The following is a 21895-nucleotide window of genomic DNA, read 5'->3' as shown; positions in this document are numbered from 1 at the left end:
CAAATTAAATAGCACCATATGGATGCTTCTGGGCATTTTTCTACAGAGCAGAATTAATTAAACACTAACAGCCTTTCATAACATCTCTAGAAAATATTTGTTCTTTGTGTTGAACGTATTGTCTTGCTATTTAGAGTAGAACGTGACAAGTACGCAGCTTAATTTCCTATTGCAGCTACTGTCTCTACAAAGTGAATATTTTTATCACCAGCAGTCAGCATCCTCTGTCTCTAGGTCCAATGTAGCTTTTTGGAGTCTTATCTGCCCCCACCCTGCACATTTGCGTCAGCAGAATAGCATGTTACGAATATATATTTTTGCACCATACAAAAGGCTTTATAACTTATATAACGTAGCACAATGGCAATGTAAACAACGCTAATGATGTTTGGACGCCTCTGAACTCAGCTGGTATTATGGGTCGACCCTCCCACGTGATGAAAGGCTCAAGAATGGAGTCGGAAGAGGCTATGAGAAATTGTAAAACTTACCAGAAGCGTCAGTTGACTCCAAACAGAGTCGACCATGTTTATTTCTAGGTAAATAACCGAACTATCAAAACCTTCTCGGATAATCGCTTTGGGATCCCACGCTGTGCACCGGACCGCAGCCAAGATCTAGTCGGGTACCTGGGGATGCGATGGGAGAGCGAGTACCGCAGAGATGATGCGTTTTGTACTGGATTGCTTGCGGACGCCAAGGCAACGGGCACCGTGCAGTGAGAGGTTGGTACTGAGATAAAGATAATGGATAAGGAAATGCTTAGTTGACGATAATCTCCTTTTCTACATTGACCTATCATCCATAATAGAGCGAGGTCATGTTTAAGGTTAACGGTTTACCCCCCTATGCAATTTCAACAATCCTGTTGTGAAGAGATGCTTTTTTTAATGAATGACCAGTATATCTTCTCATTGATCGTAGTAACAGCTAGTTCATGAATGCAATACATTATATTCATGGTCATGCACCAACAATAAAATATAGCCTATTTTAGACAGACAGACAGACAGACAGACAGACAGCAATTGGTTAATTGGTTCATTTTCAACTGATTGTAATTAATACAATTCTAAAATTGAATTCTTGATCATCTCCTCAAAAATATAAATTTAAGCAAATTATTTCTCAAATGTACACCTATAGGCCTATACAGCAGATTGGGCTATTTCCTATTGAGTATAATAAATAGCCTTTTACATTCACCTGTACACTCATTCATTTTTCATTGCTATTTAAAATGATCATTTGTATACTATGTGGTATTTATTGAAGAAAAAAACGGTGCAGTACAACATTTACTGGTGCAAATGTTTATTAAAGTACTGTATTCTATAAAACTAGGTAGGTAAGAGTCTTCAGGTGAGGCCTCCCTTGACATATAGTGTTGCATTGACACTGCAGTCATATTGATATTACAGTCATTCTCAAACGAGGCTGTTTTAATTTAGAGCCCTCTGAGCCCTGAGATTTTCACTGGGCTTAGCCCCTTCCTCTAGCCCCTTCCTCTGCAGGTTGGAGCAAACAGTAATTTGCATAGAGAGACAACAGGGATAATACAATGTAACACAGTACTGTGATATTAACTTAGCTTTTGTTAGATACATTAGGAATCATGGAAATGGTTCATGAACAAGTAATGCCTCTCATACTGTGGTTTGACAGCATGTTCTTGAGGATTGGCACATTCCCATTATTTCTTCTGATTGTTAACCCTTCACGGTGCTGAATCAGGTATGAGGGGATGATGGATAGTGTTTTGAGAGGGGAGGTGAAGGGAGGAGAATGATAGTATGAGAGGAGGAAGATAGGGAGAGGAGGAGGTAGTTAATTCTCCTGTCATGGACGGACAACCGTTTTATGGGCTACCCTGGAAATATGACTGCCCATCTCCTTTCCTGTCCTCTCCCTCTTCTCTCATCCCTTTCTTCCCCCCCTCCCTCTCTGACTCATTCTCCATCTACATGCAACCCCTCTGCACAAGCTTAGTTGGTACATTCTCACTCTCACTCTCTGTCTCCCCTTCTCCCCTCCCTCTTTTATTGCCTGGTGCCCATACATACACACAACACACACACAGCCTGCCTCAGTTTCCATATGCACCGTCTGTCTGACTGGCAGACTAATGAGAATGGATAGAGTGGGGATGGAGGCTGGGGAAGAGGGGAAGGGAGAAGGGGGAGGAGGAGGTGGAGATGAAGGTAAGGGGGGATGGTTAGGTGCAGCATCCGTTTCATCCCTCCTTAAACATTCCTGTCTTCTCTGCTGGTCCCCCAGGGACAAGGACTTTGTGGAACAGGACGAGTGTGTTGCTCGGAAGACTGGAGAAATCAGAGTAAGGCCACACGTTTCCTATTACATTCCTACAGTGTGTGCGTGTGTGTGCGGGCGTGTGTGTGTGAGCGCGTGTCTGAGTGTGCACGTCTGTGTGCGCGTCTGTGTGCATTCTCATGTTTCACTGCCTACAGTAAGGTGTATGTGTTATGTGCGAGCCTGATCAGCATGTGCAGGGTTTCTAATGGCACCTTACATGAGCATACAGTACTGTACGGGGCAGGTCTCTTAGCTGAGAGGCTTCTGTGTTGTCATGTTGTTCTGTGTGTGAAGATTGAGGAAGGCGTGCACAGATTAAAGTACAGGTATTAGTAATCCTTTAGGGAATCGCTAGGCTTAAATAAGCAGATTCCCTTTGACATATCTCCAAATGCTTTTCTCTATCGCACCTTCCTTTTAGAGGAGGCAAGCTCTGCATTTACAGAGGACCATCTGGCCATGAGAACACAGATCGTGTCGACTGGTGTTCGTCAGCGTCATAGGAATGCCCATCCCAGCATCATAGGAATGACTGTCATTATTTCAACTACAGTACACTGTGAACATTTTCCGTGCACCGCTACCTGTCGAGATGTCACTGTGTGAGATTCTATTTTTGTAACCCGGCAACAACCTGGGATGGAGCTCTGTATCCCCCGGCAACAGCATCTCTTTGACTACCGAGAGGTGGCCTCGACATGATCTCACCCAAAACTGATTTCCTGTCTCTCAGCTAGTGGTATTATTAAAAGATTATTGTTGCAAATGTCTATGCTACTGGGCTTGTATTCTAAAGGGAGTGCTGATCTAGGATCAGGTCTTTGGGAATACAGGTCCTGAGCCGCTGTGTATTTCTGCTGTCAAATAGCTACAATGTCACAGTGCAGAATGAACTACTTTGTGCATAAATGGTAGTAGATGCATGATAGATGCATTGTAGCATTATGAAGATTACTCAAGTGAATTATTAAGTGCCCCTCCATCCAAGGTAGCAACTTGACGTTGGGAAAATGTCCGATTTGTTTAGCAAGATTGCAAGTTGGCCTAAAATTTTCCCTGTGTCAGCTTGCTATCTGGGATGATTCCCCAGAATATCACAACTTGATCCCCTAGTGACATTGAGCAGAAGGGCTGAAATCCTTTCCAGACAATAGCCAACTGTCAGGATGAGCTGTGCATATTGAGCCTGAGTGAAACAGCTCTCTCATGGTTTATGCAGGTCTGAGTCACTACAGCGAGATTTTATTTCTCTCTTTACTTTGCTTTACTTCGCTCACTATAATGCTCTTTAGACTTTCCAGCTAAAAACAGAATCCAGCAGTTGAAGGGTTGAAAGTGCCTGTGAATATAAAGTAATTTATCTGCGTTAGTACAGCACATTGTCTGTCATTCATAACACCTCTCGCACTAGTGTATCGACAAGCTCATTATCAGAATACCATGCGTGTAGAGCCCTGGATACTCGCTAGGAAAGTGCCTCAAGCATTGCTTGAACTTTGGCTCTTACACTACCCCCCCCCCCTCTCTCTCCCTCTCTCTCTCTCTCTCTCTCTCTCTCTCTCTCTCTCTCTCTCTCTCTCTCTCTCTCTCTCTCTCTCTCTCTCCCTCCCTCTCTCTCTCACTCTCTCTCTCTCTTTCTCCCTCTCTCTCTCTCCCTCTCTATATATCTCTCTTTCTCTCTCTCTGTCCCCCTCTCTCCACTCCTTCCCACTTCCCTTTCTATTTCTGCCCATCCCCCTCTTTCTTGGCAGTTTTCCCTCCAGTCAGTTAGATTTCTAATCATTCCTCTTTTTAGAATGGAGATCAGGTTGGATACTGCTGTGTAAAATTAATGGAAAAGCATCACTCCAAGTAAGCCTTATTTCTGCAGCGAAAGGGACTTTGAGTAGCTGTCTGTCTCTAGCCTCCATCTCCTCAGATTTTCAGTAACCACTGATCTCTCTCTCTCTCTCTCTCTCTCTCTCTCTCTCTCTCCCTTCCCTCCTCTCTCTGTCACTGCTGCCTCTACTCCATCTGCTCCTACTGTCACTCCATCTTTCCCACCCCTCTCCATCTGCCCCTTGTTTCTTTCTCTCTCTCACATTCTCTCCCCATTCCCTCTCTATCTGGTCCTGCTTTCTTTGAATCTGTCCACGTGTCCTTCCATTCTTTCCACCCCTCCATTCTCGCTCTGCTCCATCTGCCCCTGCTGTCCCTCCATCTCTCCCTCTCTTCATGTCTCCACTCCTCCCTCCACCTGCCTGTGTGTTCCACCCCACCAGGACCTGCAGGATGCCGTGCAGCAGGAGGGCATTGAGCTGGAGGAGCAGCGGGGTGACCGCCGGGAGCTGGCGGAGACCCTGGAGAAGCTGGAGCAGCACAGGATGGAGCTGGAGGACCAGCTCAAACTGACCAGGCTGGAGTGCGTCCAAGAGAGCCAGCAGGTGAGACACACACAGAGATAACAGCTGCTTTGGCTGCTGTTAGGGGGGAATTCAGACTTAAGTTGCACACATGTAAATTGAATTGAATTCCCTTTTCATGCACTTTTCTCTCTACGCGTATTCTGACCTTGAACTTAAACATGCCAGCGAGTTATACGTTTGTGTGGCAGAGGTGTGTCAGTAATACCAACATACATAATAACTGTCACTTTAGTGTTAGTTGCCTTCAATTTGTAGCCTACATTTTACATCATCCCATTACATCATTAGTTTACCTTTCTTTCCTCTGTCACGCCCGTGTGGTTGTTCCTGAGTGTCGCTAGCAATAGTGGATCATATGAAGCTAACGTTCTAACAAGTTGTGCAATAATTTGGGACATGTAGCCTATCTGAATCCTTACGGAACACAGACCACACATAGCAGTTTGCACGGTTCACGACGACTGGACTATTGTCATCACAGTTCCATGATTAGCGAAGGTAGATTTATAGATAGGTATAGAGTTATATATGTTCAACCCATATTGTACCCTTTTCTCACCTTCCAGTTTTTCATGGATTGAAAAACGGAATATGGGAACTTTCAGGATGAATCAAACCACTGTCTTTTTGATTCACCAATATACACTACATATACAAAAGTATGTGGACACCCCTTCAAATTATCGGATTCGACTATTTCAGCTACACCCATTGCCGACAGGTGTATAAAACTGAGCACACAGCCATGCAATCTCAATAGACAAACATTGGCAGCAGAATGGCCTTACTGAAGAGCTCAGTGACTTTCAACATGGCACTGTCATAGAATTCCACCTTTCCAACAAGTCAGTTCGTCAAATTTCTGCCCTGCTAGAGCTGCCCGGGTCAACTGTATGTGCTGTTATTGTGAAGTGGAAACGTCTAGGAGCAAACTCAGAACGGGACTGCCGAGTGCTGAAGCGTGTAGCGTGTAAAAATCACCTGTCCTCGGTTGCAACACTCACTACAGAGTTCAAAACTGCCTCTGGAAGCAATGTCAGCACAAGAACTGTTCGTCAGGAGCTTCATTAAATGGGTTTCCATGGCCGAGCATCTGTACACAAGCCTAAGATCAACATGCGCAATGCCAAGCGTCGGCTGAAATGCGTTCTCTGGAGTGATGAATCATGCTTCACCATCTGGCAGTCTGATGGACGAATCTAGGTTTGACGGATGCCAGGAGAACGCTACCTTCCCAAACTGTAAAGTTTGGTGGAGGAGGAATAATGGTTTGGGCTAAGCCCCTTAGTTGCAGTGCAGGGAAATCTTAACGCTACAGCATACAATGACATTCTAGACAATTCTGTGCTTAAAACTTTGTGGCAACAGTTTGGGGAAGGCCCTTTTCTGTTTCAGCATGACAATGCACCCGTGCACAAAGCGAGGTCCATACAGAAATGGTTTGTTGAGATCGGTGTGGAAGAACTTGACTGGCCTGCACAGAGCCCTGACCTCAACCTCATCGAACACCTTTGAGAAGAATTGGAACGCCGACTGCGAGCCAGGCCTAATCACCCAACATCAGTGCCCGACCTCACTAATGCTCTTGTGGCTGAATGAAAGCAAGTCCCCTCAGCAATGTTCCAACATCTAGTGGAAAGGCTTCCCAGAAGAGTGGAGGTTGTTATAGCAGCAAATTGGGGACCAACTCCATATTAATAACCATGATTTTGGAATAAGATGTTCGACAAGTCATGTAGTGTATTTTTTGTGTAAAGGCTCTCCATCCCGGTTTTTGCATGATTCATAAAGACTTTCCTAACCTGAATAATCTAGAAGATCAGAGTATTTTTCAATCTACCAGTTGGTGCTGAAAAGGAGACGAATATGCATATATTTAGATGGCTTTCTTTCATTGATCCCTAATATTCTGAACTCGTTCACTCGATTCTAGTGAGCCTGTCGAAAATCCCTATTAAAGGAACACAGTATTTAAAGGGATGGTTTAAGATTAACATACTGAAAACCCTATTGAATAAAACTCCACGAGAAAATCCTATGGTCAACAAGTGGGCGGGTTTTCAGCGGTTAAATTTTTAAAAATCAGTGCGCGCAAGGGAGCCACACCTGTCTGAATCAGCCTCTTACTGAATAAAACACAACAAGTACTGTTTTTATGAGTGAATGGTAATTTGTATCAGTGAAAGTTTATTCCGTATTTTTATCTTTGCTCTATTGGCGAGGACACTGAACAACAAAAACCTCTACCAACCATAGACAGATTTGGAGCTGGATTCAACGCATAGTGCCGAAGATTAGCTTTGTAGCGCAGTTGAAATGGAAGCTTTCAATTGTTAGTGAACGCAATCTCGGGAAACGCGTAAACATTGCCTTTAAATTACAATCACATCACAAAGCTTATCTTCAGCACTACAGATTGAATCCAGTTCTTAGTTGGTTTGTGGTCAGTTCAAACCTATTCTCCAATCTTCAAAAGAATAAAGATTATATTCATCCATGTTATTATTGCTACCCTTTCACGGCTCCCACGTTATCTCCCTCTGACTCTGCTGTCTCCTTCTCTCCTCCTCTGTCCCACTTCTTCCCTCCTTACAGATTCTTTCCCTGCAGGCGGAGGAGGTGGCCAGGGAGACAAAGGTGGAGGAGTATGAGCGGGAGCTGGCCCGGGCCAGGAGGAAACTCAAACAGCTGAAAATGGAGGTCAGACGGGCCCAGGGGAAGGTGGAGGAGGCGGGCGAACGCACCATCCCTCTGGAGGAGTCCATCAGCCAATCATACGAGGAGATTTTACAGGTTGATGTGTCTTTAGCTGAAGACCCATCCCTTCCAAATATATCCCACTCTGGTTATGAACTCATTGTCCTTCCAAAAAAGACCTGCTTTGGAAGGATTGGATTGATGACAGCATTACAATAGGCTAGTCTTTCATGAGTTAATTGATCCAGTCCTGCAGTCATCAAAAGGGTCAGTGGTCACAAAAGACAGCGAACAAGCCCTGGGCTATGGTCACAAGGGAGAGTATTCGAGCTTGTAAAGCCCATTAAGAGAATTGGACCATGGCCTCTGATATTTCCTGCCACTGTGTCTCCTGCTATTCTCCTCATGTGGCAACTGGAACCCTTGAAGTAAGATAGTCTCTAGGGTTTCCTAGAATGCCAGGATGCAGAGCGAATATAAGAATATGGTATCAGGCTACAGTATATGTGGGTGTGACCGACTGAGGTTGAAACCCAAGTCTCCTCTGTGTTAGCCCGCTGAGCTAAAGCTTCAGGTCTCAGGCGAAGGTACTCCAAACCACCTCTGTTACATGAGAATACTAATATAAAGCGGTTCAGTCAGACCGGCAGGGGGTGGGGATTCATTATTATTTCAGTCTCCTGCTGACAGGTGATCCATGTGTAGCCTTCATCATGCCCCCCAGTGTATTGATCTGTGTTGTCACAGGACTGGAGAGTGAAGAGGCTGGCCGCATCGATCCGTTGTATGTGTTATTGATCCTCCATGTTGATTTTTGTTCCTTTTAATCATTCTGTCTCACGAGAAAAAGCCTTCAAGCTGTAGTAGACCGATATTTAATATCAGCTGGGTTTCTTTTGTTTGCTGATGATGTACCAGACATAATCTTTAAGTAGATAACAGTCATTGATTCAGGGAGAGTTCAAAAGGTCTATTTTATTGGATAAAGACAAGCACAAGGTCTTTGAATAGCCATGTGCCTAGCACTCAAGCCCAACCACTTACTTACTTGGTCTTTACCTTGCCAAGTGGAGCATAAGGCCTGCCCCCATCTCTTACTGTTCTGGGCAAAGCTAACACATGCATAGACTTTTCTAAGATGTATAATACCAGTCAAAGTTTGGACACACCTACTCATTCAAGGGTTTTTCTTTATTTTTACTATTTTCTACATTGTAGAATAATAGTGAAGACATGCAATATGCAATAACACATATGGTTGGTTGGAACCAAAGGACAGATTTCCACCGGTCTAATCCATTGCTCATGTTTCTTGGCCCAAGCAAGTCTTCTTATTGGTGTCCTTTAGTAGTGGTTTCTTTGCATTAATTTGACCATGAAGGCCTGATTCACGCAGTCTCTTCTGAACACTTGATGTTGATGTTACTTGAACTCTGTGAAGCATTTATTTGGGCTCCTCTTCGAGTTAGAGGTAACTCTGGGTCTTCCTTTCCTGTGGCGGTCCTCATGAAAGCCAGTTTCATCATAGCGCTTGACGGTTTTTGCGACTGCACTTGAAGAAATGATTAAAGTTCTTGAAATTTTCCAGATAGACTGACTTTCATGTCTTAAAGTAATGATGGACTGTTGTTTCTCTTTGCTTATTTGAGCTGTTCTTGCCATAATATGGACTTGATCTTTTACCAAATAGGGCTATCTTTTGTAACCCCCCTACCTTGTCACAACACAACTGATTGGCTCAAATGCATTAAGAAGGAAAGAAATTCCACAAATTAACTTTTAACAAGGCATTGAAATGCATTCCAGGTGACTACCTCATGAAACTGGTTGAGAGAATGCCAAGAGTGTGCAAAGCTGTCATCAAGGCAAAGTGCGGCTACTTTGAAGAATCTCTAATATACTTTTTTGGTTACTACATGATTCCATATGTGTTATTTCATAGTTTTGATGTCTTCACTATTATTCTACAATGTAGGAAATAGTAAAAATAAAGAAAAACCCTTGAATGAATAGGTGTGTTCAAACTTTTTACTGGTAATCTATATATATGACAAATAATTGCTTTCGTTGATGACTGCTGTGGACTAGGAGGAGCAGACGCTCAGTATACTGAGTGGGGAGCGGACGGGAGATGCAACACTGCCAGACCACCAGTGGGTGGAGCCAATCGACACATCCCCCAGCAGCCTCAGGACAGAGGACGGCACTCTTGACGTCCCCGCTGTACCAGCCAGGTCATGGGGCAGGAGCCAATCACTGCCTGTCTACGCTGAAATCCTGGTATGTTTCATACAAAAGTGTTTAAATCCCACATGATGTCCATCAAACCCATAAAACTTTGGATAGCTTGAATTACGGGTCCTACGGGCTTTGAAATGAGTTGCCAATTCCCTCTTTTCACAGGCAAACCTAGGATGTGAGGCTCGCGCTAAGAACGGATTGGCTGATACACAAGAAGAGGAGGAGGAGACAACTACACCAAGCACACCAAAGGTATGGCTACCGCATTACCTCAGTGTAATGTACTATAAACCAAAAATAATTTGAAGAGACTGGATGTAGGAGGAAAACTCCCTTAAACTGTGAGAAATGTTTAACCTATACCTCTCTAGCAGAAGGATAAGGGAGAAAAGGAAGAGAAAATGGAGGACGAAGAAAAGATTTCCCAAACACGATCCACCAGTAGCATAGCCGTCGAAGAGCTCGACTTCTACCACCCTGACCCCTTCATTCACTGTGAATCTGAACGTGAGCATCTGTTCCATATGATTTGATGATGATGATTATGATGATAATGGTGGTGACGATGATGGGGATGATGATTCTTTTCTTTTTGCAGATTACCTTTTCAAAGATGATGACCTCTTTGCCAAAACGGATAAATCTGGTGAGTGAAGTTCATATCTAAAACTTTGACAATCTGATTGATTATAATGATACGCTATAGCATTATCCAGGCCTCTAATTCTGTTTGCGACTGATCCTTTATCGTAGATGATGACCCGTTCAAAGGCACGGACCCCTTCGCTGCAGACATCCTCTTTCCAGAGGGGTCAGAGGAGCCCTATCCCTCCACTGATCCGGACACCCGCCTGGAACCTGGATCTAACGACGAGACAGACAACAGCCTCTCCTGCGCTGAGAACAAAGCCTCCACCGGCACCCAGTGCTTCGAGTCCGAGTTCCCCGACGAGGACGAATCCAGTGACATAGAAATCAGTTACAGCAGGGAGGATCTGGACACTGTTCACACGGATGCTATTGAACTCTCCTTCGTTGAGCCCCAAACCTTGATCGTGACCGAACGCTTGGGTTTCAAGCCCATCTACGCAGCTCAAACTTGTTCCTTGGAAACTGAATTAGATGACCCAGATGAACCCGGCGTAGCTTCTGGGCGCGGACCCTTCAGTCAAGCATCCAGGGCCAACACCTGGGCTGCTGGACCCAACTTCTCCACCGAATCCGACCCCAATGGATACGAGTTTGATATCAACGCAGTATCCCCTCCTTCGGACATAGAAGAGATTGACATCACTCTTGGATCTATACCAGTTGACTTTGACCTGATGCCACCTGGGTACGACTCCGTGGAACCCAGCTACCCTGTTGGGATTCAGGCTTGTGACTCAGAACCTGCCGGAACAGGTGGATGCGACTTTCCTGAACCCAGCCCTCCTGTACCAACACGCCCGGTCCGTCCACCTAGACGCCTCAAAGGGGGAGCGTCGGCTGACCTTGTAGAAGAGCCAGACACTCCCAAAGCTGAAGGCTGTGATCCAGGTTCTTCCAACCGCTCTGCTGATTCAGAGCTGGACAGTGCTATCGGGATGGACCCTCTTACCAGCTCAGCTGAACACAACAGTAAATTCAGCTTCGGCAACAACAGTTATGAGCTGAACTACGAGCCCAACTACGAGCCCAGTAGTCAAACTTCGTACAACTATGGATTTAAACTCAGCCCCGAACACCACAGCGAAGAGATCCTAGATCCTTTTGACACTGAACTCAGCGATGAAGAAGCTGACAACCAAGCCTCATTTGATCCTTACGAATTTGAGCCTACTGCTCAATCTGAGAACCAAGATGTGTTCGACCCTTACGAGTTTGGACATACATCTCATGCCACCGACCGAGACACATTTGACCCCTATGGTTTCAAACTCTTAAGTTTTGAGACTGACAACCAAGCTATCGTCGACTTACACAGCGGCGATGATACAAACCTTGAAGACAACAATAACACAAACAAAAGGGACTCCTTTAGCTTTGATTTCAGTAACGCAGTTTCAATGGACCCCTATAGTTCAGAACCCAGTAATACTGCAACAATGGATCTCCTTGGTCTGGAACTCAGCAGAGCCAACAGTGTTGCTGAGTCAGACTGTAACAATCCTACAGCGTCTGACCCATTAGGAACAGTACCAACTATGGCAGCTGGAAGCAACCTACTGGACCTGGACCTTGTGTTTGGAAGCAGTAGTTATAGTGATAACCCTGAAGTCGCCACTGACCTCTACCCCTGTGAGCCTAGACCGGGAAACACCGCTGGTCCAGACAACTTTCAATTCAGAGTGAGAGACACCGCCCACTCAGAGTCTGTAGACACCGTTTCTGACTGGACGACTGTTAAGGTCAGTGGCTCTTCTGTTGTTTGACACTCTGTGGACATGTGTGTTCTGCATGTGTGTGTTTAATGTATAGTTGTGTGTGTGGTGTACTGTAAGAGGGTGTGTGTACCTGTGGGTTTGTGTACAAGCATGGGTATGTGTGTGTGTGTTAGTGTGTGCATCTGTGAATATTTTACTGTTTATGATCCAGTGACAGTAACTTTATCATTTGTATTCTTGCCTCACAGACCAACTCCAGGGAATCCTTGTCCTTTGGCCCAGTCAACCCCCGCACACACAGCCTGGACAAATGAACCATTCCCTAGAAGGAAGTCACCAGCGTGGCCATGACTCTGCAGTACAGTACAACAATGGGGAAATAGATGGAAGGATATGAAGCGAAGGCAGGAATGAGAGTCTCTTTTCTCCAAGCTGGCATGATTCACCTTGACCCCTAGTCAAGGGTTGCAACATTGCATTGATTTTAATGTGATTGATATGTTAATTGAAAATCATAATTTGATGATTCTAATTTGAGTTATTAATTGCTGATGGTTGCTTTGCAGTTACACGGCCTTGGTTTGTTCTACACCCTGCTAAAGTTGCAATACAGTATTGAATCTGGGTCCAGATGCAGTAGGTTCTCGGAGGTGAGAACATACAATTCCACATCCCTAAGACCTCGAGTTTGAATTGCATGAAAACAAAAGGATTTATTATCCTGTTTATCTTGAAACTCTTCAACCATCCATCCTTTATCCGATATACAGTATATGAGGTGCCAAGGGATAGGGAAAAGGATGGAGTGAATAGTTTGGAGTTGAGCTGTCTGCAGATACAACTGATTACTTTTGAGGGAGGTGAGAAAACCAGGTTGGTAGAATGCAGGGTCTGAGCAGTTGTTTGTTCAATTGTATTAGTCAACTGATAATTAATAAGTAAAGCCAACTGTGGCCAATACAAATTGTTACATAGCAGTTTAACACCCCTTGGACCTTCCACGAGCAGATTTGCCCTCTCCTGGTTGACTATATTATATTCTAACTACCAATGTGACATGGCGCGAGCCAAACCTTCAACAACTATACGTATATACATCGGTATGTACTTTCTCAGACCCCCTGGGCCAGTAATACATAGATCAATTTATGGGATTACAACGTGAGGGAGTGGCTAATCTTTCACACATACTACTGTAAATTAACCGTTCATCCAGTGTGCAAATATCCATAGCGTTACAAAATGAAGTCCCATTTTTGCGTACTGGTACTGCCAATATAACACGCCACATGCTTAGTACAAAGTGTCTTTATTGCAGTGATGGGGAATGGCAAAACAAACAAACAGAATGTAATAATCTAGACCCAACTGCATGTAATACACATTCACCACAAACTACAACGCATAGTAAAATAAATGAAAAATACACTAGCAAACCTGCTTGGTCAAAAAAAAAAAAAAAAAGGCCATATAATCAACAAAATCTACTTATTTTTACACATACAACATTAAAGAATGTATAGATACTGTACATTGTGTGCATATGCACAATATAAGCCTATGGACGCACAATTTCACCTTGTTTCATACAGTTCTTAATCCATATCCTATCAAAACATAGTTGATACTATACAGAATCAACAAGATATGGCATACAAAAAGCACAAAAGAACCTTCCTGCCACTGAAGGTTGTTCAGAAGCTACAGATGACCTTGTATTGATGTAATCAACTACCATACACCAAAGGCGTCAAATAATAGCGTCACTTTTGATGAGTGGGTATACTTGTATATTCACAGTTCATATTGGTTAAAAAAAAAAAAACATGTCCATTTACATTTAAAAGAACTTGTGTTCTTCAGCAAATAACTCTATAACGAGACACTCCTCATTGACTGTCTAGCAATATTTTGCATGCTTACTTAGAATTAGAACATTAATAGACAATAGACATGTAGCGACTGAGGACAACAGATCTATCCTTATTCAACTTTTATCTACTGTAGACTCATGGAGTAACCGCTCTAATGGAAATAAATGTTCTCAAAAGATGGAAGGCAGGCAGAACGAGGCGCAGGTGGGACTATTCTAGCCAATGAGGACAGATGCGTGTTTGAACAACAGGCTATAGAGATGGAGGACTCATCTTTGTATCTGTGCCATTATAGCATCAGGGTTACATCTCCATTTTTAAGGTAGTACATTTTCTTCATTAGTTGATTGCTCCCAACTCAGAAATCCCCACCCAGTTGACTACTTTAAAATGGTGGAAGCCCTCAATTGCAATGTCCATGCTAAAACATGTGATACCCATGATAAGTACTACATCTCTCTCTATAACAGCAGGCACAACTCTGATATAAAAGCTATTTATTAATATTTTCCGAAGTTGCCGTAATGTCACGAGAATCCACTTACGTGAGTGCATTCGTAAGAACCTTATCATCGCAAAACGTATATTCAATCAAATAAGCCTCACGTAGCTAATTAGTTACATTTTTTGTTGACCAAATTCGACACTCATTGACCTCCATACAAAAATTCCTCACTTTGTGGGCTTATTTTCGCGGACAGATATTGGGCGGAGTAAAACCTCTCGCTTCGCCTCTTCCGGTCTGATACTGTATGATTGATTAGGAGATGCATCAAAATGCTAGTCATGTCTTCATTTGAAATGTCAGACTGCCATGAATAACACTGTTGCAGTTTTAGTGTCTTTCCCTTTGCCCACAAACCAAGAACAATACTTGTACAACATTCCAAGCTAAAGCCCCCTAAAGTACATTGTCCCTATAGGTTTACAGACATTGTACACTCAGCTACTGATAGCAGTAGAAGGCATCCCTTAAATATTTTGTCCCAAATAGAGTGAAAGGCATAGAAGAGATGACAGTTGCACTTTCTTTTACAATCTTTACTTAGAGAATACTACGTTGAACCTGGGGTCAAATACGTAAGCTGTACTTGATTCAGTTTGCCAGGCGGCTAACTCAAAGCTAAAACAAGCACATGACAATGTATTTGACATATATATATATATTTGTCCCAAGAGCTGTGGAATACTGTGATACACAAAACTCTTCATTTGGACCGTAGAGTGACATTTCCAATGACTGCACTTGGTAGCACACTTCTGATTTGATCCCATTACCAGAGTGAAGTAAGGATAAATACATTGTACAGATTTACACATTTATTACGTAATAAGTACTTGATGATAGTTCAACAACCCATATCAATGCTTTACACCACACAATGTTCAAGGGTATTAATTCAACATAGTGCATCCCCTCTAGACCATCATTCAACCAATCAAATCATAATAATTCTACCCGCCATCCAATCAACAACTGAGGACAAACCAACTTCCTGAAGCAGTCTTAATACTTGTACATTCCTGTCCGTTGACAAGCTCCCCACTTGGACATAGTGGAACTGTATCTGTTCCTTCTGCCGACCACTTGGGTCTCAGTTCTAGGTCACAGTTCTAGGTCAAGAGTGGTTGGACGGTCACGCACAGCTAACAAGTAACCCCAGACACCATACTGCCACAATCTGCCAGTTGTCCATGGTCAAATCATGGTCAGATCAGTGAGGGGTGTAGACTAGTGCGGTCCTCAAAAAGAGAAAGGTACAGGGGGTTAGCCTAGGCTTGGTTGTCCCACCTCTGTTCTAGACTTTGTCCTTGCGCTTCAGCTTGTTGACTTTCTTGGCTCCACCGTTCTTGTTGATTAGCTTCATGACTTTCTCCTTGTGGTCCAGCACCTTCATCATGGTGTCTCTAGCCTCAGTGATCTGGTCCATCACCAGCTTACAGCGCTGCATGTTACCCTGGGGAAAGGGGAGGGAGAGACAATTCAAAATGGCTGACTGACATTCATAACAAAGACTAGGCCCAGGTAGAATTTCCCTTGAGTCCTCAGAAATGGTATAAAGCTGCCTGCGGAATTGATCAAAACCAGACCAAATACTGATACATGGCGGCATGCCTGGTTATAATAGTGTGTAGCAGTAGTGTTTATGGGAATAGCGAGTTCTTAGATATTGTAAACTTGTGGTCAGTCAGATAGTGATGAGTGATGAGAAAACATATGGGGTTTGTAGGCAATAACTAGGGCCTAGTCTTTCCTGGTTAGGTCACGTGGTCTGAGAAAACTCTGTTCCTACCCATGAGCAGCAGACGTGCATGGATTTATTTGTAAAAGCTGTGTTGTCGCGTGTTTGACCTCTGACCTGTATGAGCTCATTGATACGGTGCAGGTCATCATCCGACCCGGCCTTCTTCTTTGGGATCAGACCCTCTTGGAGGGTAGTGAGGCGGCTGTACACGTCATGCTCCAGATTAGTCTAGCGATAGAGAGGAGAGACGTATAAAGACCAACACTACAACATCACAACTGACTTATTCAGAAGGACAAGTCTCTTGTTCTATGAAGATCTAGTTTTAGACCCACTTCATTGTCTTCCGACAGCTACGTCATAACGTGATGCATTACCATGAAGCACTTTCAGTGCAGACGGTCGTCGCTCTCTCTGACGCGAGACCAGGAGATCCACACGGGTACAATTTTCAAGTGTCATCCCTTTTCGCTCCACCTCCAACTTCATAACTCTTGAGTTGTCTTTTCATAGTGCTTAAAATGTTGACTGCACTGAGTAACTGTACTCTCTATACAAAGATCATTGTAAAAGGGAAGTAGTGTTTCTCTCACCAGCTGCATGAGCTGTGCAGCACACAGGTGCATCTTCCAGCCCTGCGCTCTGCACACCACCCCTTTCTGATTGGCTACGTCCTGCAGGGTGCCCTTCTTCTCCTCTGAAACCATGACAACGCACCATTAAAGCCATATTATAATACAGTAATACCTTCAACAAACACACATCATTAAGCTATTTAACTATAACTAGGGTCAGGAGTTTTTCCTGGTCAAATTACATGGCAGGGATAAACTCTAGGCCCTAGTCATGTAATATGTGTGCTATGAAAGTGACTGGTCATTTGCTAGCAAGGTAAATAGCATTTCCCTGATTAGCATTTTGTGATGTCTCCAAAAACGTAAAGCCAACAAATGACACTCGCTTTCATAGCATACTACACCTTCCAGTTTGGATTCACAGTGCACATAGCACAAGAAAAAGTTGTCCTCTTGATGTGTGTATGTGTGTGTGTGTGTGATTTCTAAATGTTTTCCTATGTATGCATCTTAACATCTGGTGAGAATAATAACCTTGTGTGATGTTGTAATAATTGTGGTGTAATTTAGTTGTCCAAACAAAACAATGAATAAACAAATCAACATCAAAAAGCCTCCAGAGCATCACTGCCATTTCAGTCCACAATAAGCGCATTTCAGACCCATAATAATACAATTTCAGTCCCACCAAAAAGTGAATTTCAGTCTCTCGAAAATAACATTTTATAATATAAATGTAGTTTTTAGTTAATTTATTTGCAAAATAGAACGACAGTTTAAACACAGTAAAAAAAAAACGATGTGCAGGAGGGGGAAACCCCCCCCCCCAGTGGTCATAAATAAAATAAAATCTAAGCAGAAAGTCCAACTACTAGGGTGTAGAGCTGTGATGGACAGTAGGTGCCTCAAAAAATGTCTTCAGTACAATGACAGGGATTGCTTGGCATATTCAGCCGTGAGCGAGTTCCAGATCATAGGGCCTCTGTAGGTCATTCAGAATTAGTTGTTCTTGAATGTGGGTGACCAGCAGTTGTCTGTTTCTTGTTAGTAGTTATGGAATTCACGTGGCAGTGTAATCGTATTTGAAGAAAGCGGGGAATACGTGACTTAAAAGAGCCGTAAACAAATTGAGCAACTTGAAGAGAATTCCTTCAATAAACATTCTGTCCTAGTAGTTTGAAAAGTGGTGATGAAAGGTCTCGAAAACCAGCAGATATGATTTATAACGAGTGTTTCTGCAGGCGATAGATTGATAGTAGTTTGGTATGGTGTGTGCTGGTCCATGTAATGTTACAGTCACTGCTGAATAGGAAGATCATTGTGTAGACAGAGCAGTGCTCCGGTTTATGACATACCGCATTTTGCCAAGTATCCTCGTATTTTTTCTGATCTTAGAGGTTATAGTCTTTATGTGTGATTTTTATTTAATGTAAATTGATCCTTTATTTAACTAGACAAGTCAGTTAACAACAAATTATTATTTACAATGACGGCCTACTGGCGAACAGTGGGTTAACTGCCTTGTTCAGGGGCAGAACGACAGATTTTTACATTGTCAACTCGGGGATTCGATCCAGCAACCTTTAGGTTACTGGCCCAATGCTCTAACCACAAGGCTACTAGTGTTTTTCCATGACAATTCATCATCAATCAAAACACCAAGAAAGAGGGTTGTACAGGCTTGATCAACAGGTATATTATCAATATGGACCCCTATAGAGCCCCACAGTGGACGTGGGGTAAGCCTACATGAAACACAGCCCTTATTTTAAGTGTTTCTAAAATCCCCTATGGGAAAAATTTATGGTGGAAAACGATTGGAACAATTTCTGTTTTATGGGCATTATGACTCATACTGTGGTCCTCTATATAGTCTGTATTTTCTGTTCTTTGGACTAAATCATATTTGTTTTAGTTTTTTGTTAGAGTCAGTGACAATTTGTTGATTTTAAGCCACTGAGATATTACACAGTTCATCATTAACAACATTAATAAGGTAATTGAGATTTCTGTGAGAGTAAAACACACATATGATAAGCAAACAATATTTGGGAGAGCACTTTGGGTGCTTTGGGCTGATCATTTATATAGATAAAATAATACGGGTCCAAGTGTTGATCTCTGCGGCACACCACAATTAATCTCCATTTCTTTGAAAATCACATATTGCTTGATTGTTCATTCACTCCCTAGTTTTAAGTTTTTGTAATAAAATATTATGATTAGGGATGGGTGCAGTTATTCGAACGGACGTTACTATTCCATTACTTGGGAAAGTATTAATCTTAAACATATATATTTTTTTAAATAGAATGATCTGTGTGCCATTGCTAGACCACTACATTCAAAATATAAATAAAAACAGTGACAGTCATGAGTGTGCCCCATAATAAATAGACACCGGTAGCCTACACACCCGTTTCACATGTGTAGCTTGTTGTTATTGTCGGTCAATCACAGCGGCACTACAGCGTAGCAAGTGAGTGGCCGATTTCTAAATCAATACAAAATGGAATTAAAATTAAAATTACGAGTTGGCTAAATGAGTATGATCAGCCAACAGGTAGGGAGTTGTTTAATATGAATGGAGTTGTTGTTGACAAGTACAGGGAGCGCAGCAAAATAGCCTCAATTAGCCTTGCTACTTTAGTTAGCTAGTTGGCTAATTTAGCTGGCTACTTTAGCTAGCTAGCTTCTTTCTACCAATTTGATTCAGTCAAGTCAGGCACAAACAGATGGTATGATAGATAACCTATGGCAGCAACAAATGTTGTCTAACTAGCGCGAGTTGGTGTAGTCTCTCCCTCCCACATTTTAACATTCTGGAACATTTAATGGAATGGAAACGGTGCTGTACTGAACAACCAGTTGAAAAACGAGGAGGGGTTGGGGAACCCTGTCAACATGGTCACTGCCCTTTAAGTCACTCATTGCTTCAAGACATACCTCGCCACATCCACCAAAAAGGAGAAAACATACCATAAAGTTTATTCAAGAACATACAAGAATGTTTGGGGGAAACTTGCCATTCAACACAAACCTTTCGAGATGTAGCAAACGTTCAAGCGAACTGAACGTGCCTCAGCACTCTCCCGAGTCACGCAAGCAAGTCTCCAAAAATGTTTTTTTTTTTTTTCTTTAAAGCACATGTATTTTTCGGATATCCGAGAGAAAAAAAAAAATTTGAATAAAGAAATAATTTCAAATGCCCAATCCTAGTTTTCAGCAAGATACCTAATGTATAATCTTTGCGATCATTTGCTTTATGCATTTCGTCAATTAAATAGTGAGATTTTCTGAAGCCGTACTGATGTTTGCATAACAGACTTTTCAATGTTAAGATATTTTATTTATCTGTTATATGAAAGCCTCAACAACAAAAAATTGATAGCTGGCGAAATTCAGATTGTCTGTAATTTCTCAAGTTCGCTGGATCAGCTTTATGAATCGGAAACAATTTTGGCCATTTTCAGTTCATCGGGCACAATGGTCTTTGCAAATTATACATAAAAAATGTGGGCAAGAGGTGTGATAATGAAATCAGCCACTTCTTTAGCCAGTTTAACATATCTGTTGTGGGTAATTTGGTTGGTGCTTATATTTGTCCTATTTCACACATGTACAAGTGTGTATTAATACGCATTTGTGAATTGGAAATGTTCACACACCCTCGGAGTGTGTGTTCACAGCCAGGATCTGCCATTATGAACAGCGACCATGGAGAAATTAGGGTTAAGTGCACAGGAAGTTGGTGGCATCTTAATTGGGGAGAACGGGCTCGTGGAAATTACTGGAGCGGAATGGTATCAAACACATGGTTTCCATTCTGGACATTATTATGAGCCATTCTCCCCTCAGCAGCCTCCTGTGGTTAAGTGCCTTGCTCAAGGGCACATCGACAGATTTCTCACCTCGTTGGCTTGGGGATTTGAACTAGCGACCTTTTGGTTATGGGCCCATTGCTCTAACCGCTAGGCTACCTGTCGCATTTTAGTCCCATTAAGTGCATTTCAGTCCCACAGCAAGCTCTTAGAACCCAGAATGTATGAAAATCCATTATAAATACAGTTATGATTGAATGCTACCAATAATAAAGACATTGGTCTGACCTTTGACCCGGATGTCACTGTATCTCTGGAAGTGGTGATAGGCAGCCTTCCAGGGGTTCCTGTAGTGGCGGAGGAGGGTGACCGGGGGGCGAGCACGGGTGGGGACATAACGCACCCCTTCCTCATCTGCAGGGAAGAGAAACGTACAGTGGTCACTTACACAAGGTCAAATATAGAGAAATTAGCCTAACGTAACTGCAGCAAACCAACCCTTAACCTGGACAAGTGAATCATGAATAAAGAGGTTGAGTATCTACTTTCTCCTACCTATGTACTCCTTGAGGGGCGACTTGCGTTTCTCGGCCCTCATGCTGAGGGGTCTGGCCAGGACCTTCTCCTCGTCCGTGCTGTTGGTCTCCATCATCTCGCTCTCTTCCGTGGAGATGACATGCTGCTGCTTCCGGGGCTTCTTCCTGGGTGAGGCCCCGGGGGTCACATCCCCACTGGGCATCATGGGCAACAATGGGGCACCACCATGGGGCATGGGGGGACCTGGAGGGAGGAGAGAGAGGAAGAACCAGGAGATCAATAGCTCAGGGCCCATATTCACAAAGTGTCTTTAATAAATAAAGATCTTTAGGGTTACGGTATATTTTGGAGTGTTATACATTTTCATAACGTGGGATGGCAGTATAAAATCAGCAATAGGACAATACATTTTTCCATTCAAATGTACCTGGTTTGGAGGTATCCATGGCCTCCACCTCCTGCTTTATCTTGATCTCAGGGAGGGTGGAGCTTATTCCACATGCTGCCGTGCTACTTGCCGCTGACTGGGTAGGCGGAACAACCACGTTGGCCATAGACAAGATTGGTGGAGTGATGGCGGACAGGGCGGGGCCAGGCTGTGAGTGTGGGGGTGCTGACACTGAGAGGAGCGTCTGGATTGGCTGAGAGGGTTGCTGGTGGGGCGGGGCTCCGGGATGCTGCGGGTGTTCATTGGTCTGATGGCTGGGCAGAGCCTCCATGGATGATGACATCACTGGGGGAGCCAGGGACACGTGGAGATCAGGCTTGTGTTTCACACTGGGAGGACAGAGAAAAGATCATCAACCACCTAATCATTTTA

At 43.3% G+C, this 21895-nt stretch overlaps 2 protein-coding genes across 6 annotated transcripts in view; one reads left to right on the top strand and one right to left on the bottom strand.

The window, feature by feature from the left end:
• Positions 1 to 232: 232 nt before the first annotated feature.
• LOC106568891 (uncharacterized) lies at positions 233 to 17329 on the top strand. 3 transcript variants are annotated; one of them, XM_014139677.2, is made up of 10 exons: positions 233 to 725; positions 2278 to 2335; positions 4575 to 4736; positions 7314 to 7511; positions 9504 to 9695; positions 9819 to 9908; positions 10028 to 10163; positions 10255 to 10302; positions 10410 to 12046; positions 12271 to 17329. In XM_014139677.2, exons 1-10 carry the CDS (start codon positions 664 to 666, stop codon positions 12334 to 12336), a joined length of 2649 nt encoding a protein of 882 aa, XP_013995152.2. In that variant the 5' UTR covers positions 233 to 663; the 3' UTR covers positions 12337 to 17329. The 3 variants fall into 3 exon arrangements, with proteins under 3 accessions (XP_013995152.2, XP_045549926.1, XP_013995151.2); XM_045693970.1 differs by lacking the exon at positions 233 to 725 and having other exon boundaries at positions 2075 to 2335; positions 10031 to 10163; XM_014139676.2 differs by lacking the exon at positions 233 to 725 and having other exon boundaries at positions 2075 to 2335.
• Positions 13315 to 21895, bottom strand: part of LOC106568889 (histone deacetylase complex subunit SAP130) — a 21065-nt gene continuing 12484 nt past the window's right edge. For all 3 annotated transcript variants that reach the window (XM_045693968.1, XM_045693969.1, XM_014139672.2), the window contains exons 14-19: positions 21503 to 21852; positions 21094 to 21318; positions 20827 to 20952; positions 16736 to 16839; positions 16257 to 16370; positions 13315 to 15854 (exon numbers count right to left, since the gene is read on the bottom strand). In XM_045693968.1, the coding sequence (XP_045549924.1) occupies positions 15696 to 15854; positions 16257 to 16370; positions 16736 to 16839; positions 20827 to 20952; positions 21094 to 21318; positions 21503 to 21852 (1078 nt within the window). In that variant the 3' untranslated portion in view covers positions 13315 to 15695. The remainder of the gene's footprint in view (positions 15855 to 16256; positions 16371 to 16735; positions 16840 to 20826; positions 20953 to 21093; positions 21319 to 21502; positions 21853 to 21895) is intronic.

Source organism: Salmo salar, chromosome ssa14 (genome assembly GCF_905237065.1).
Source record: "Salmo salar chromosome ssa14, Ssal_v3.1, whole genome shotgun sequence".
Taxonomy (NCBI): Eukaryota; Metazoa; Chordata; class Actinopteri; order Salmoniformes; family Salmonidae; genus Salmo; species Salmo salar.
This window is presented reverse-complemented; position numbering and strand designations above follow the sequence as displayed.

Coding starts and splice junctions, on each gene's coding strand:
- LOC106568891 (XM_014139676.2), top strand. CDS start 2,126: ATGAGAATGGATAGAGTGGGGATGGAGGCTGGGGAAGAGGGGAAGGGA. Junction 4,737..7,313: donor GCGTCCAAGAGAGCCAGCAG/GTGAGACACACA, acceptor CCCTCCTTACAG/ATTCTTTCCCTGCAGGCGGA. Junction 7,512..9,503: donor CATACGAGGAGATTTTACAG/GTTGATGTGTCT, acceptor GCTGTGGACTAG/GAGGAGCAGACGCTCAGTAT.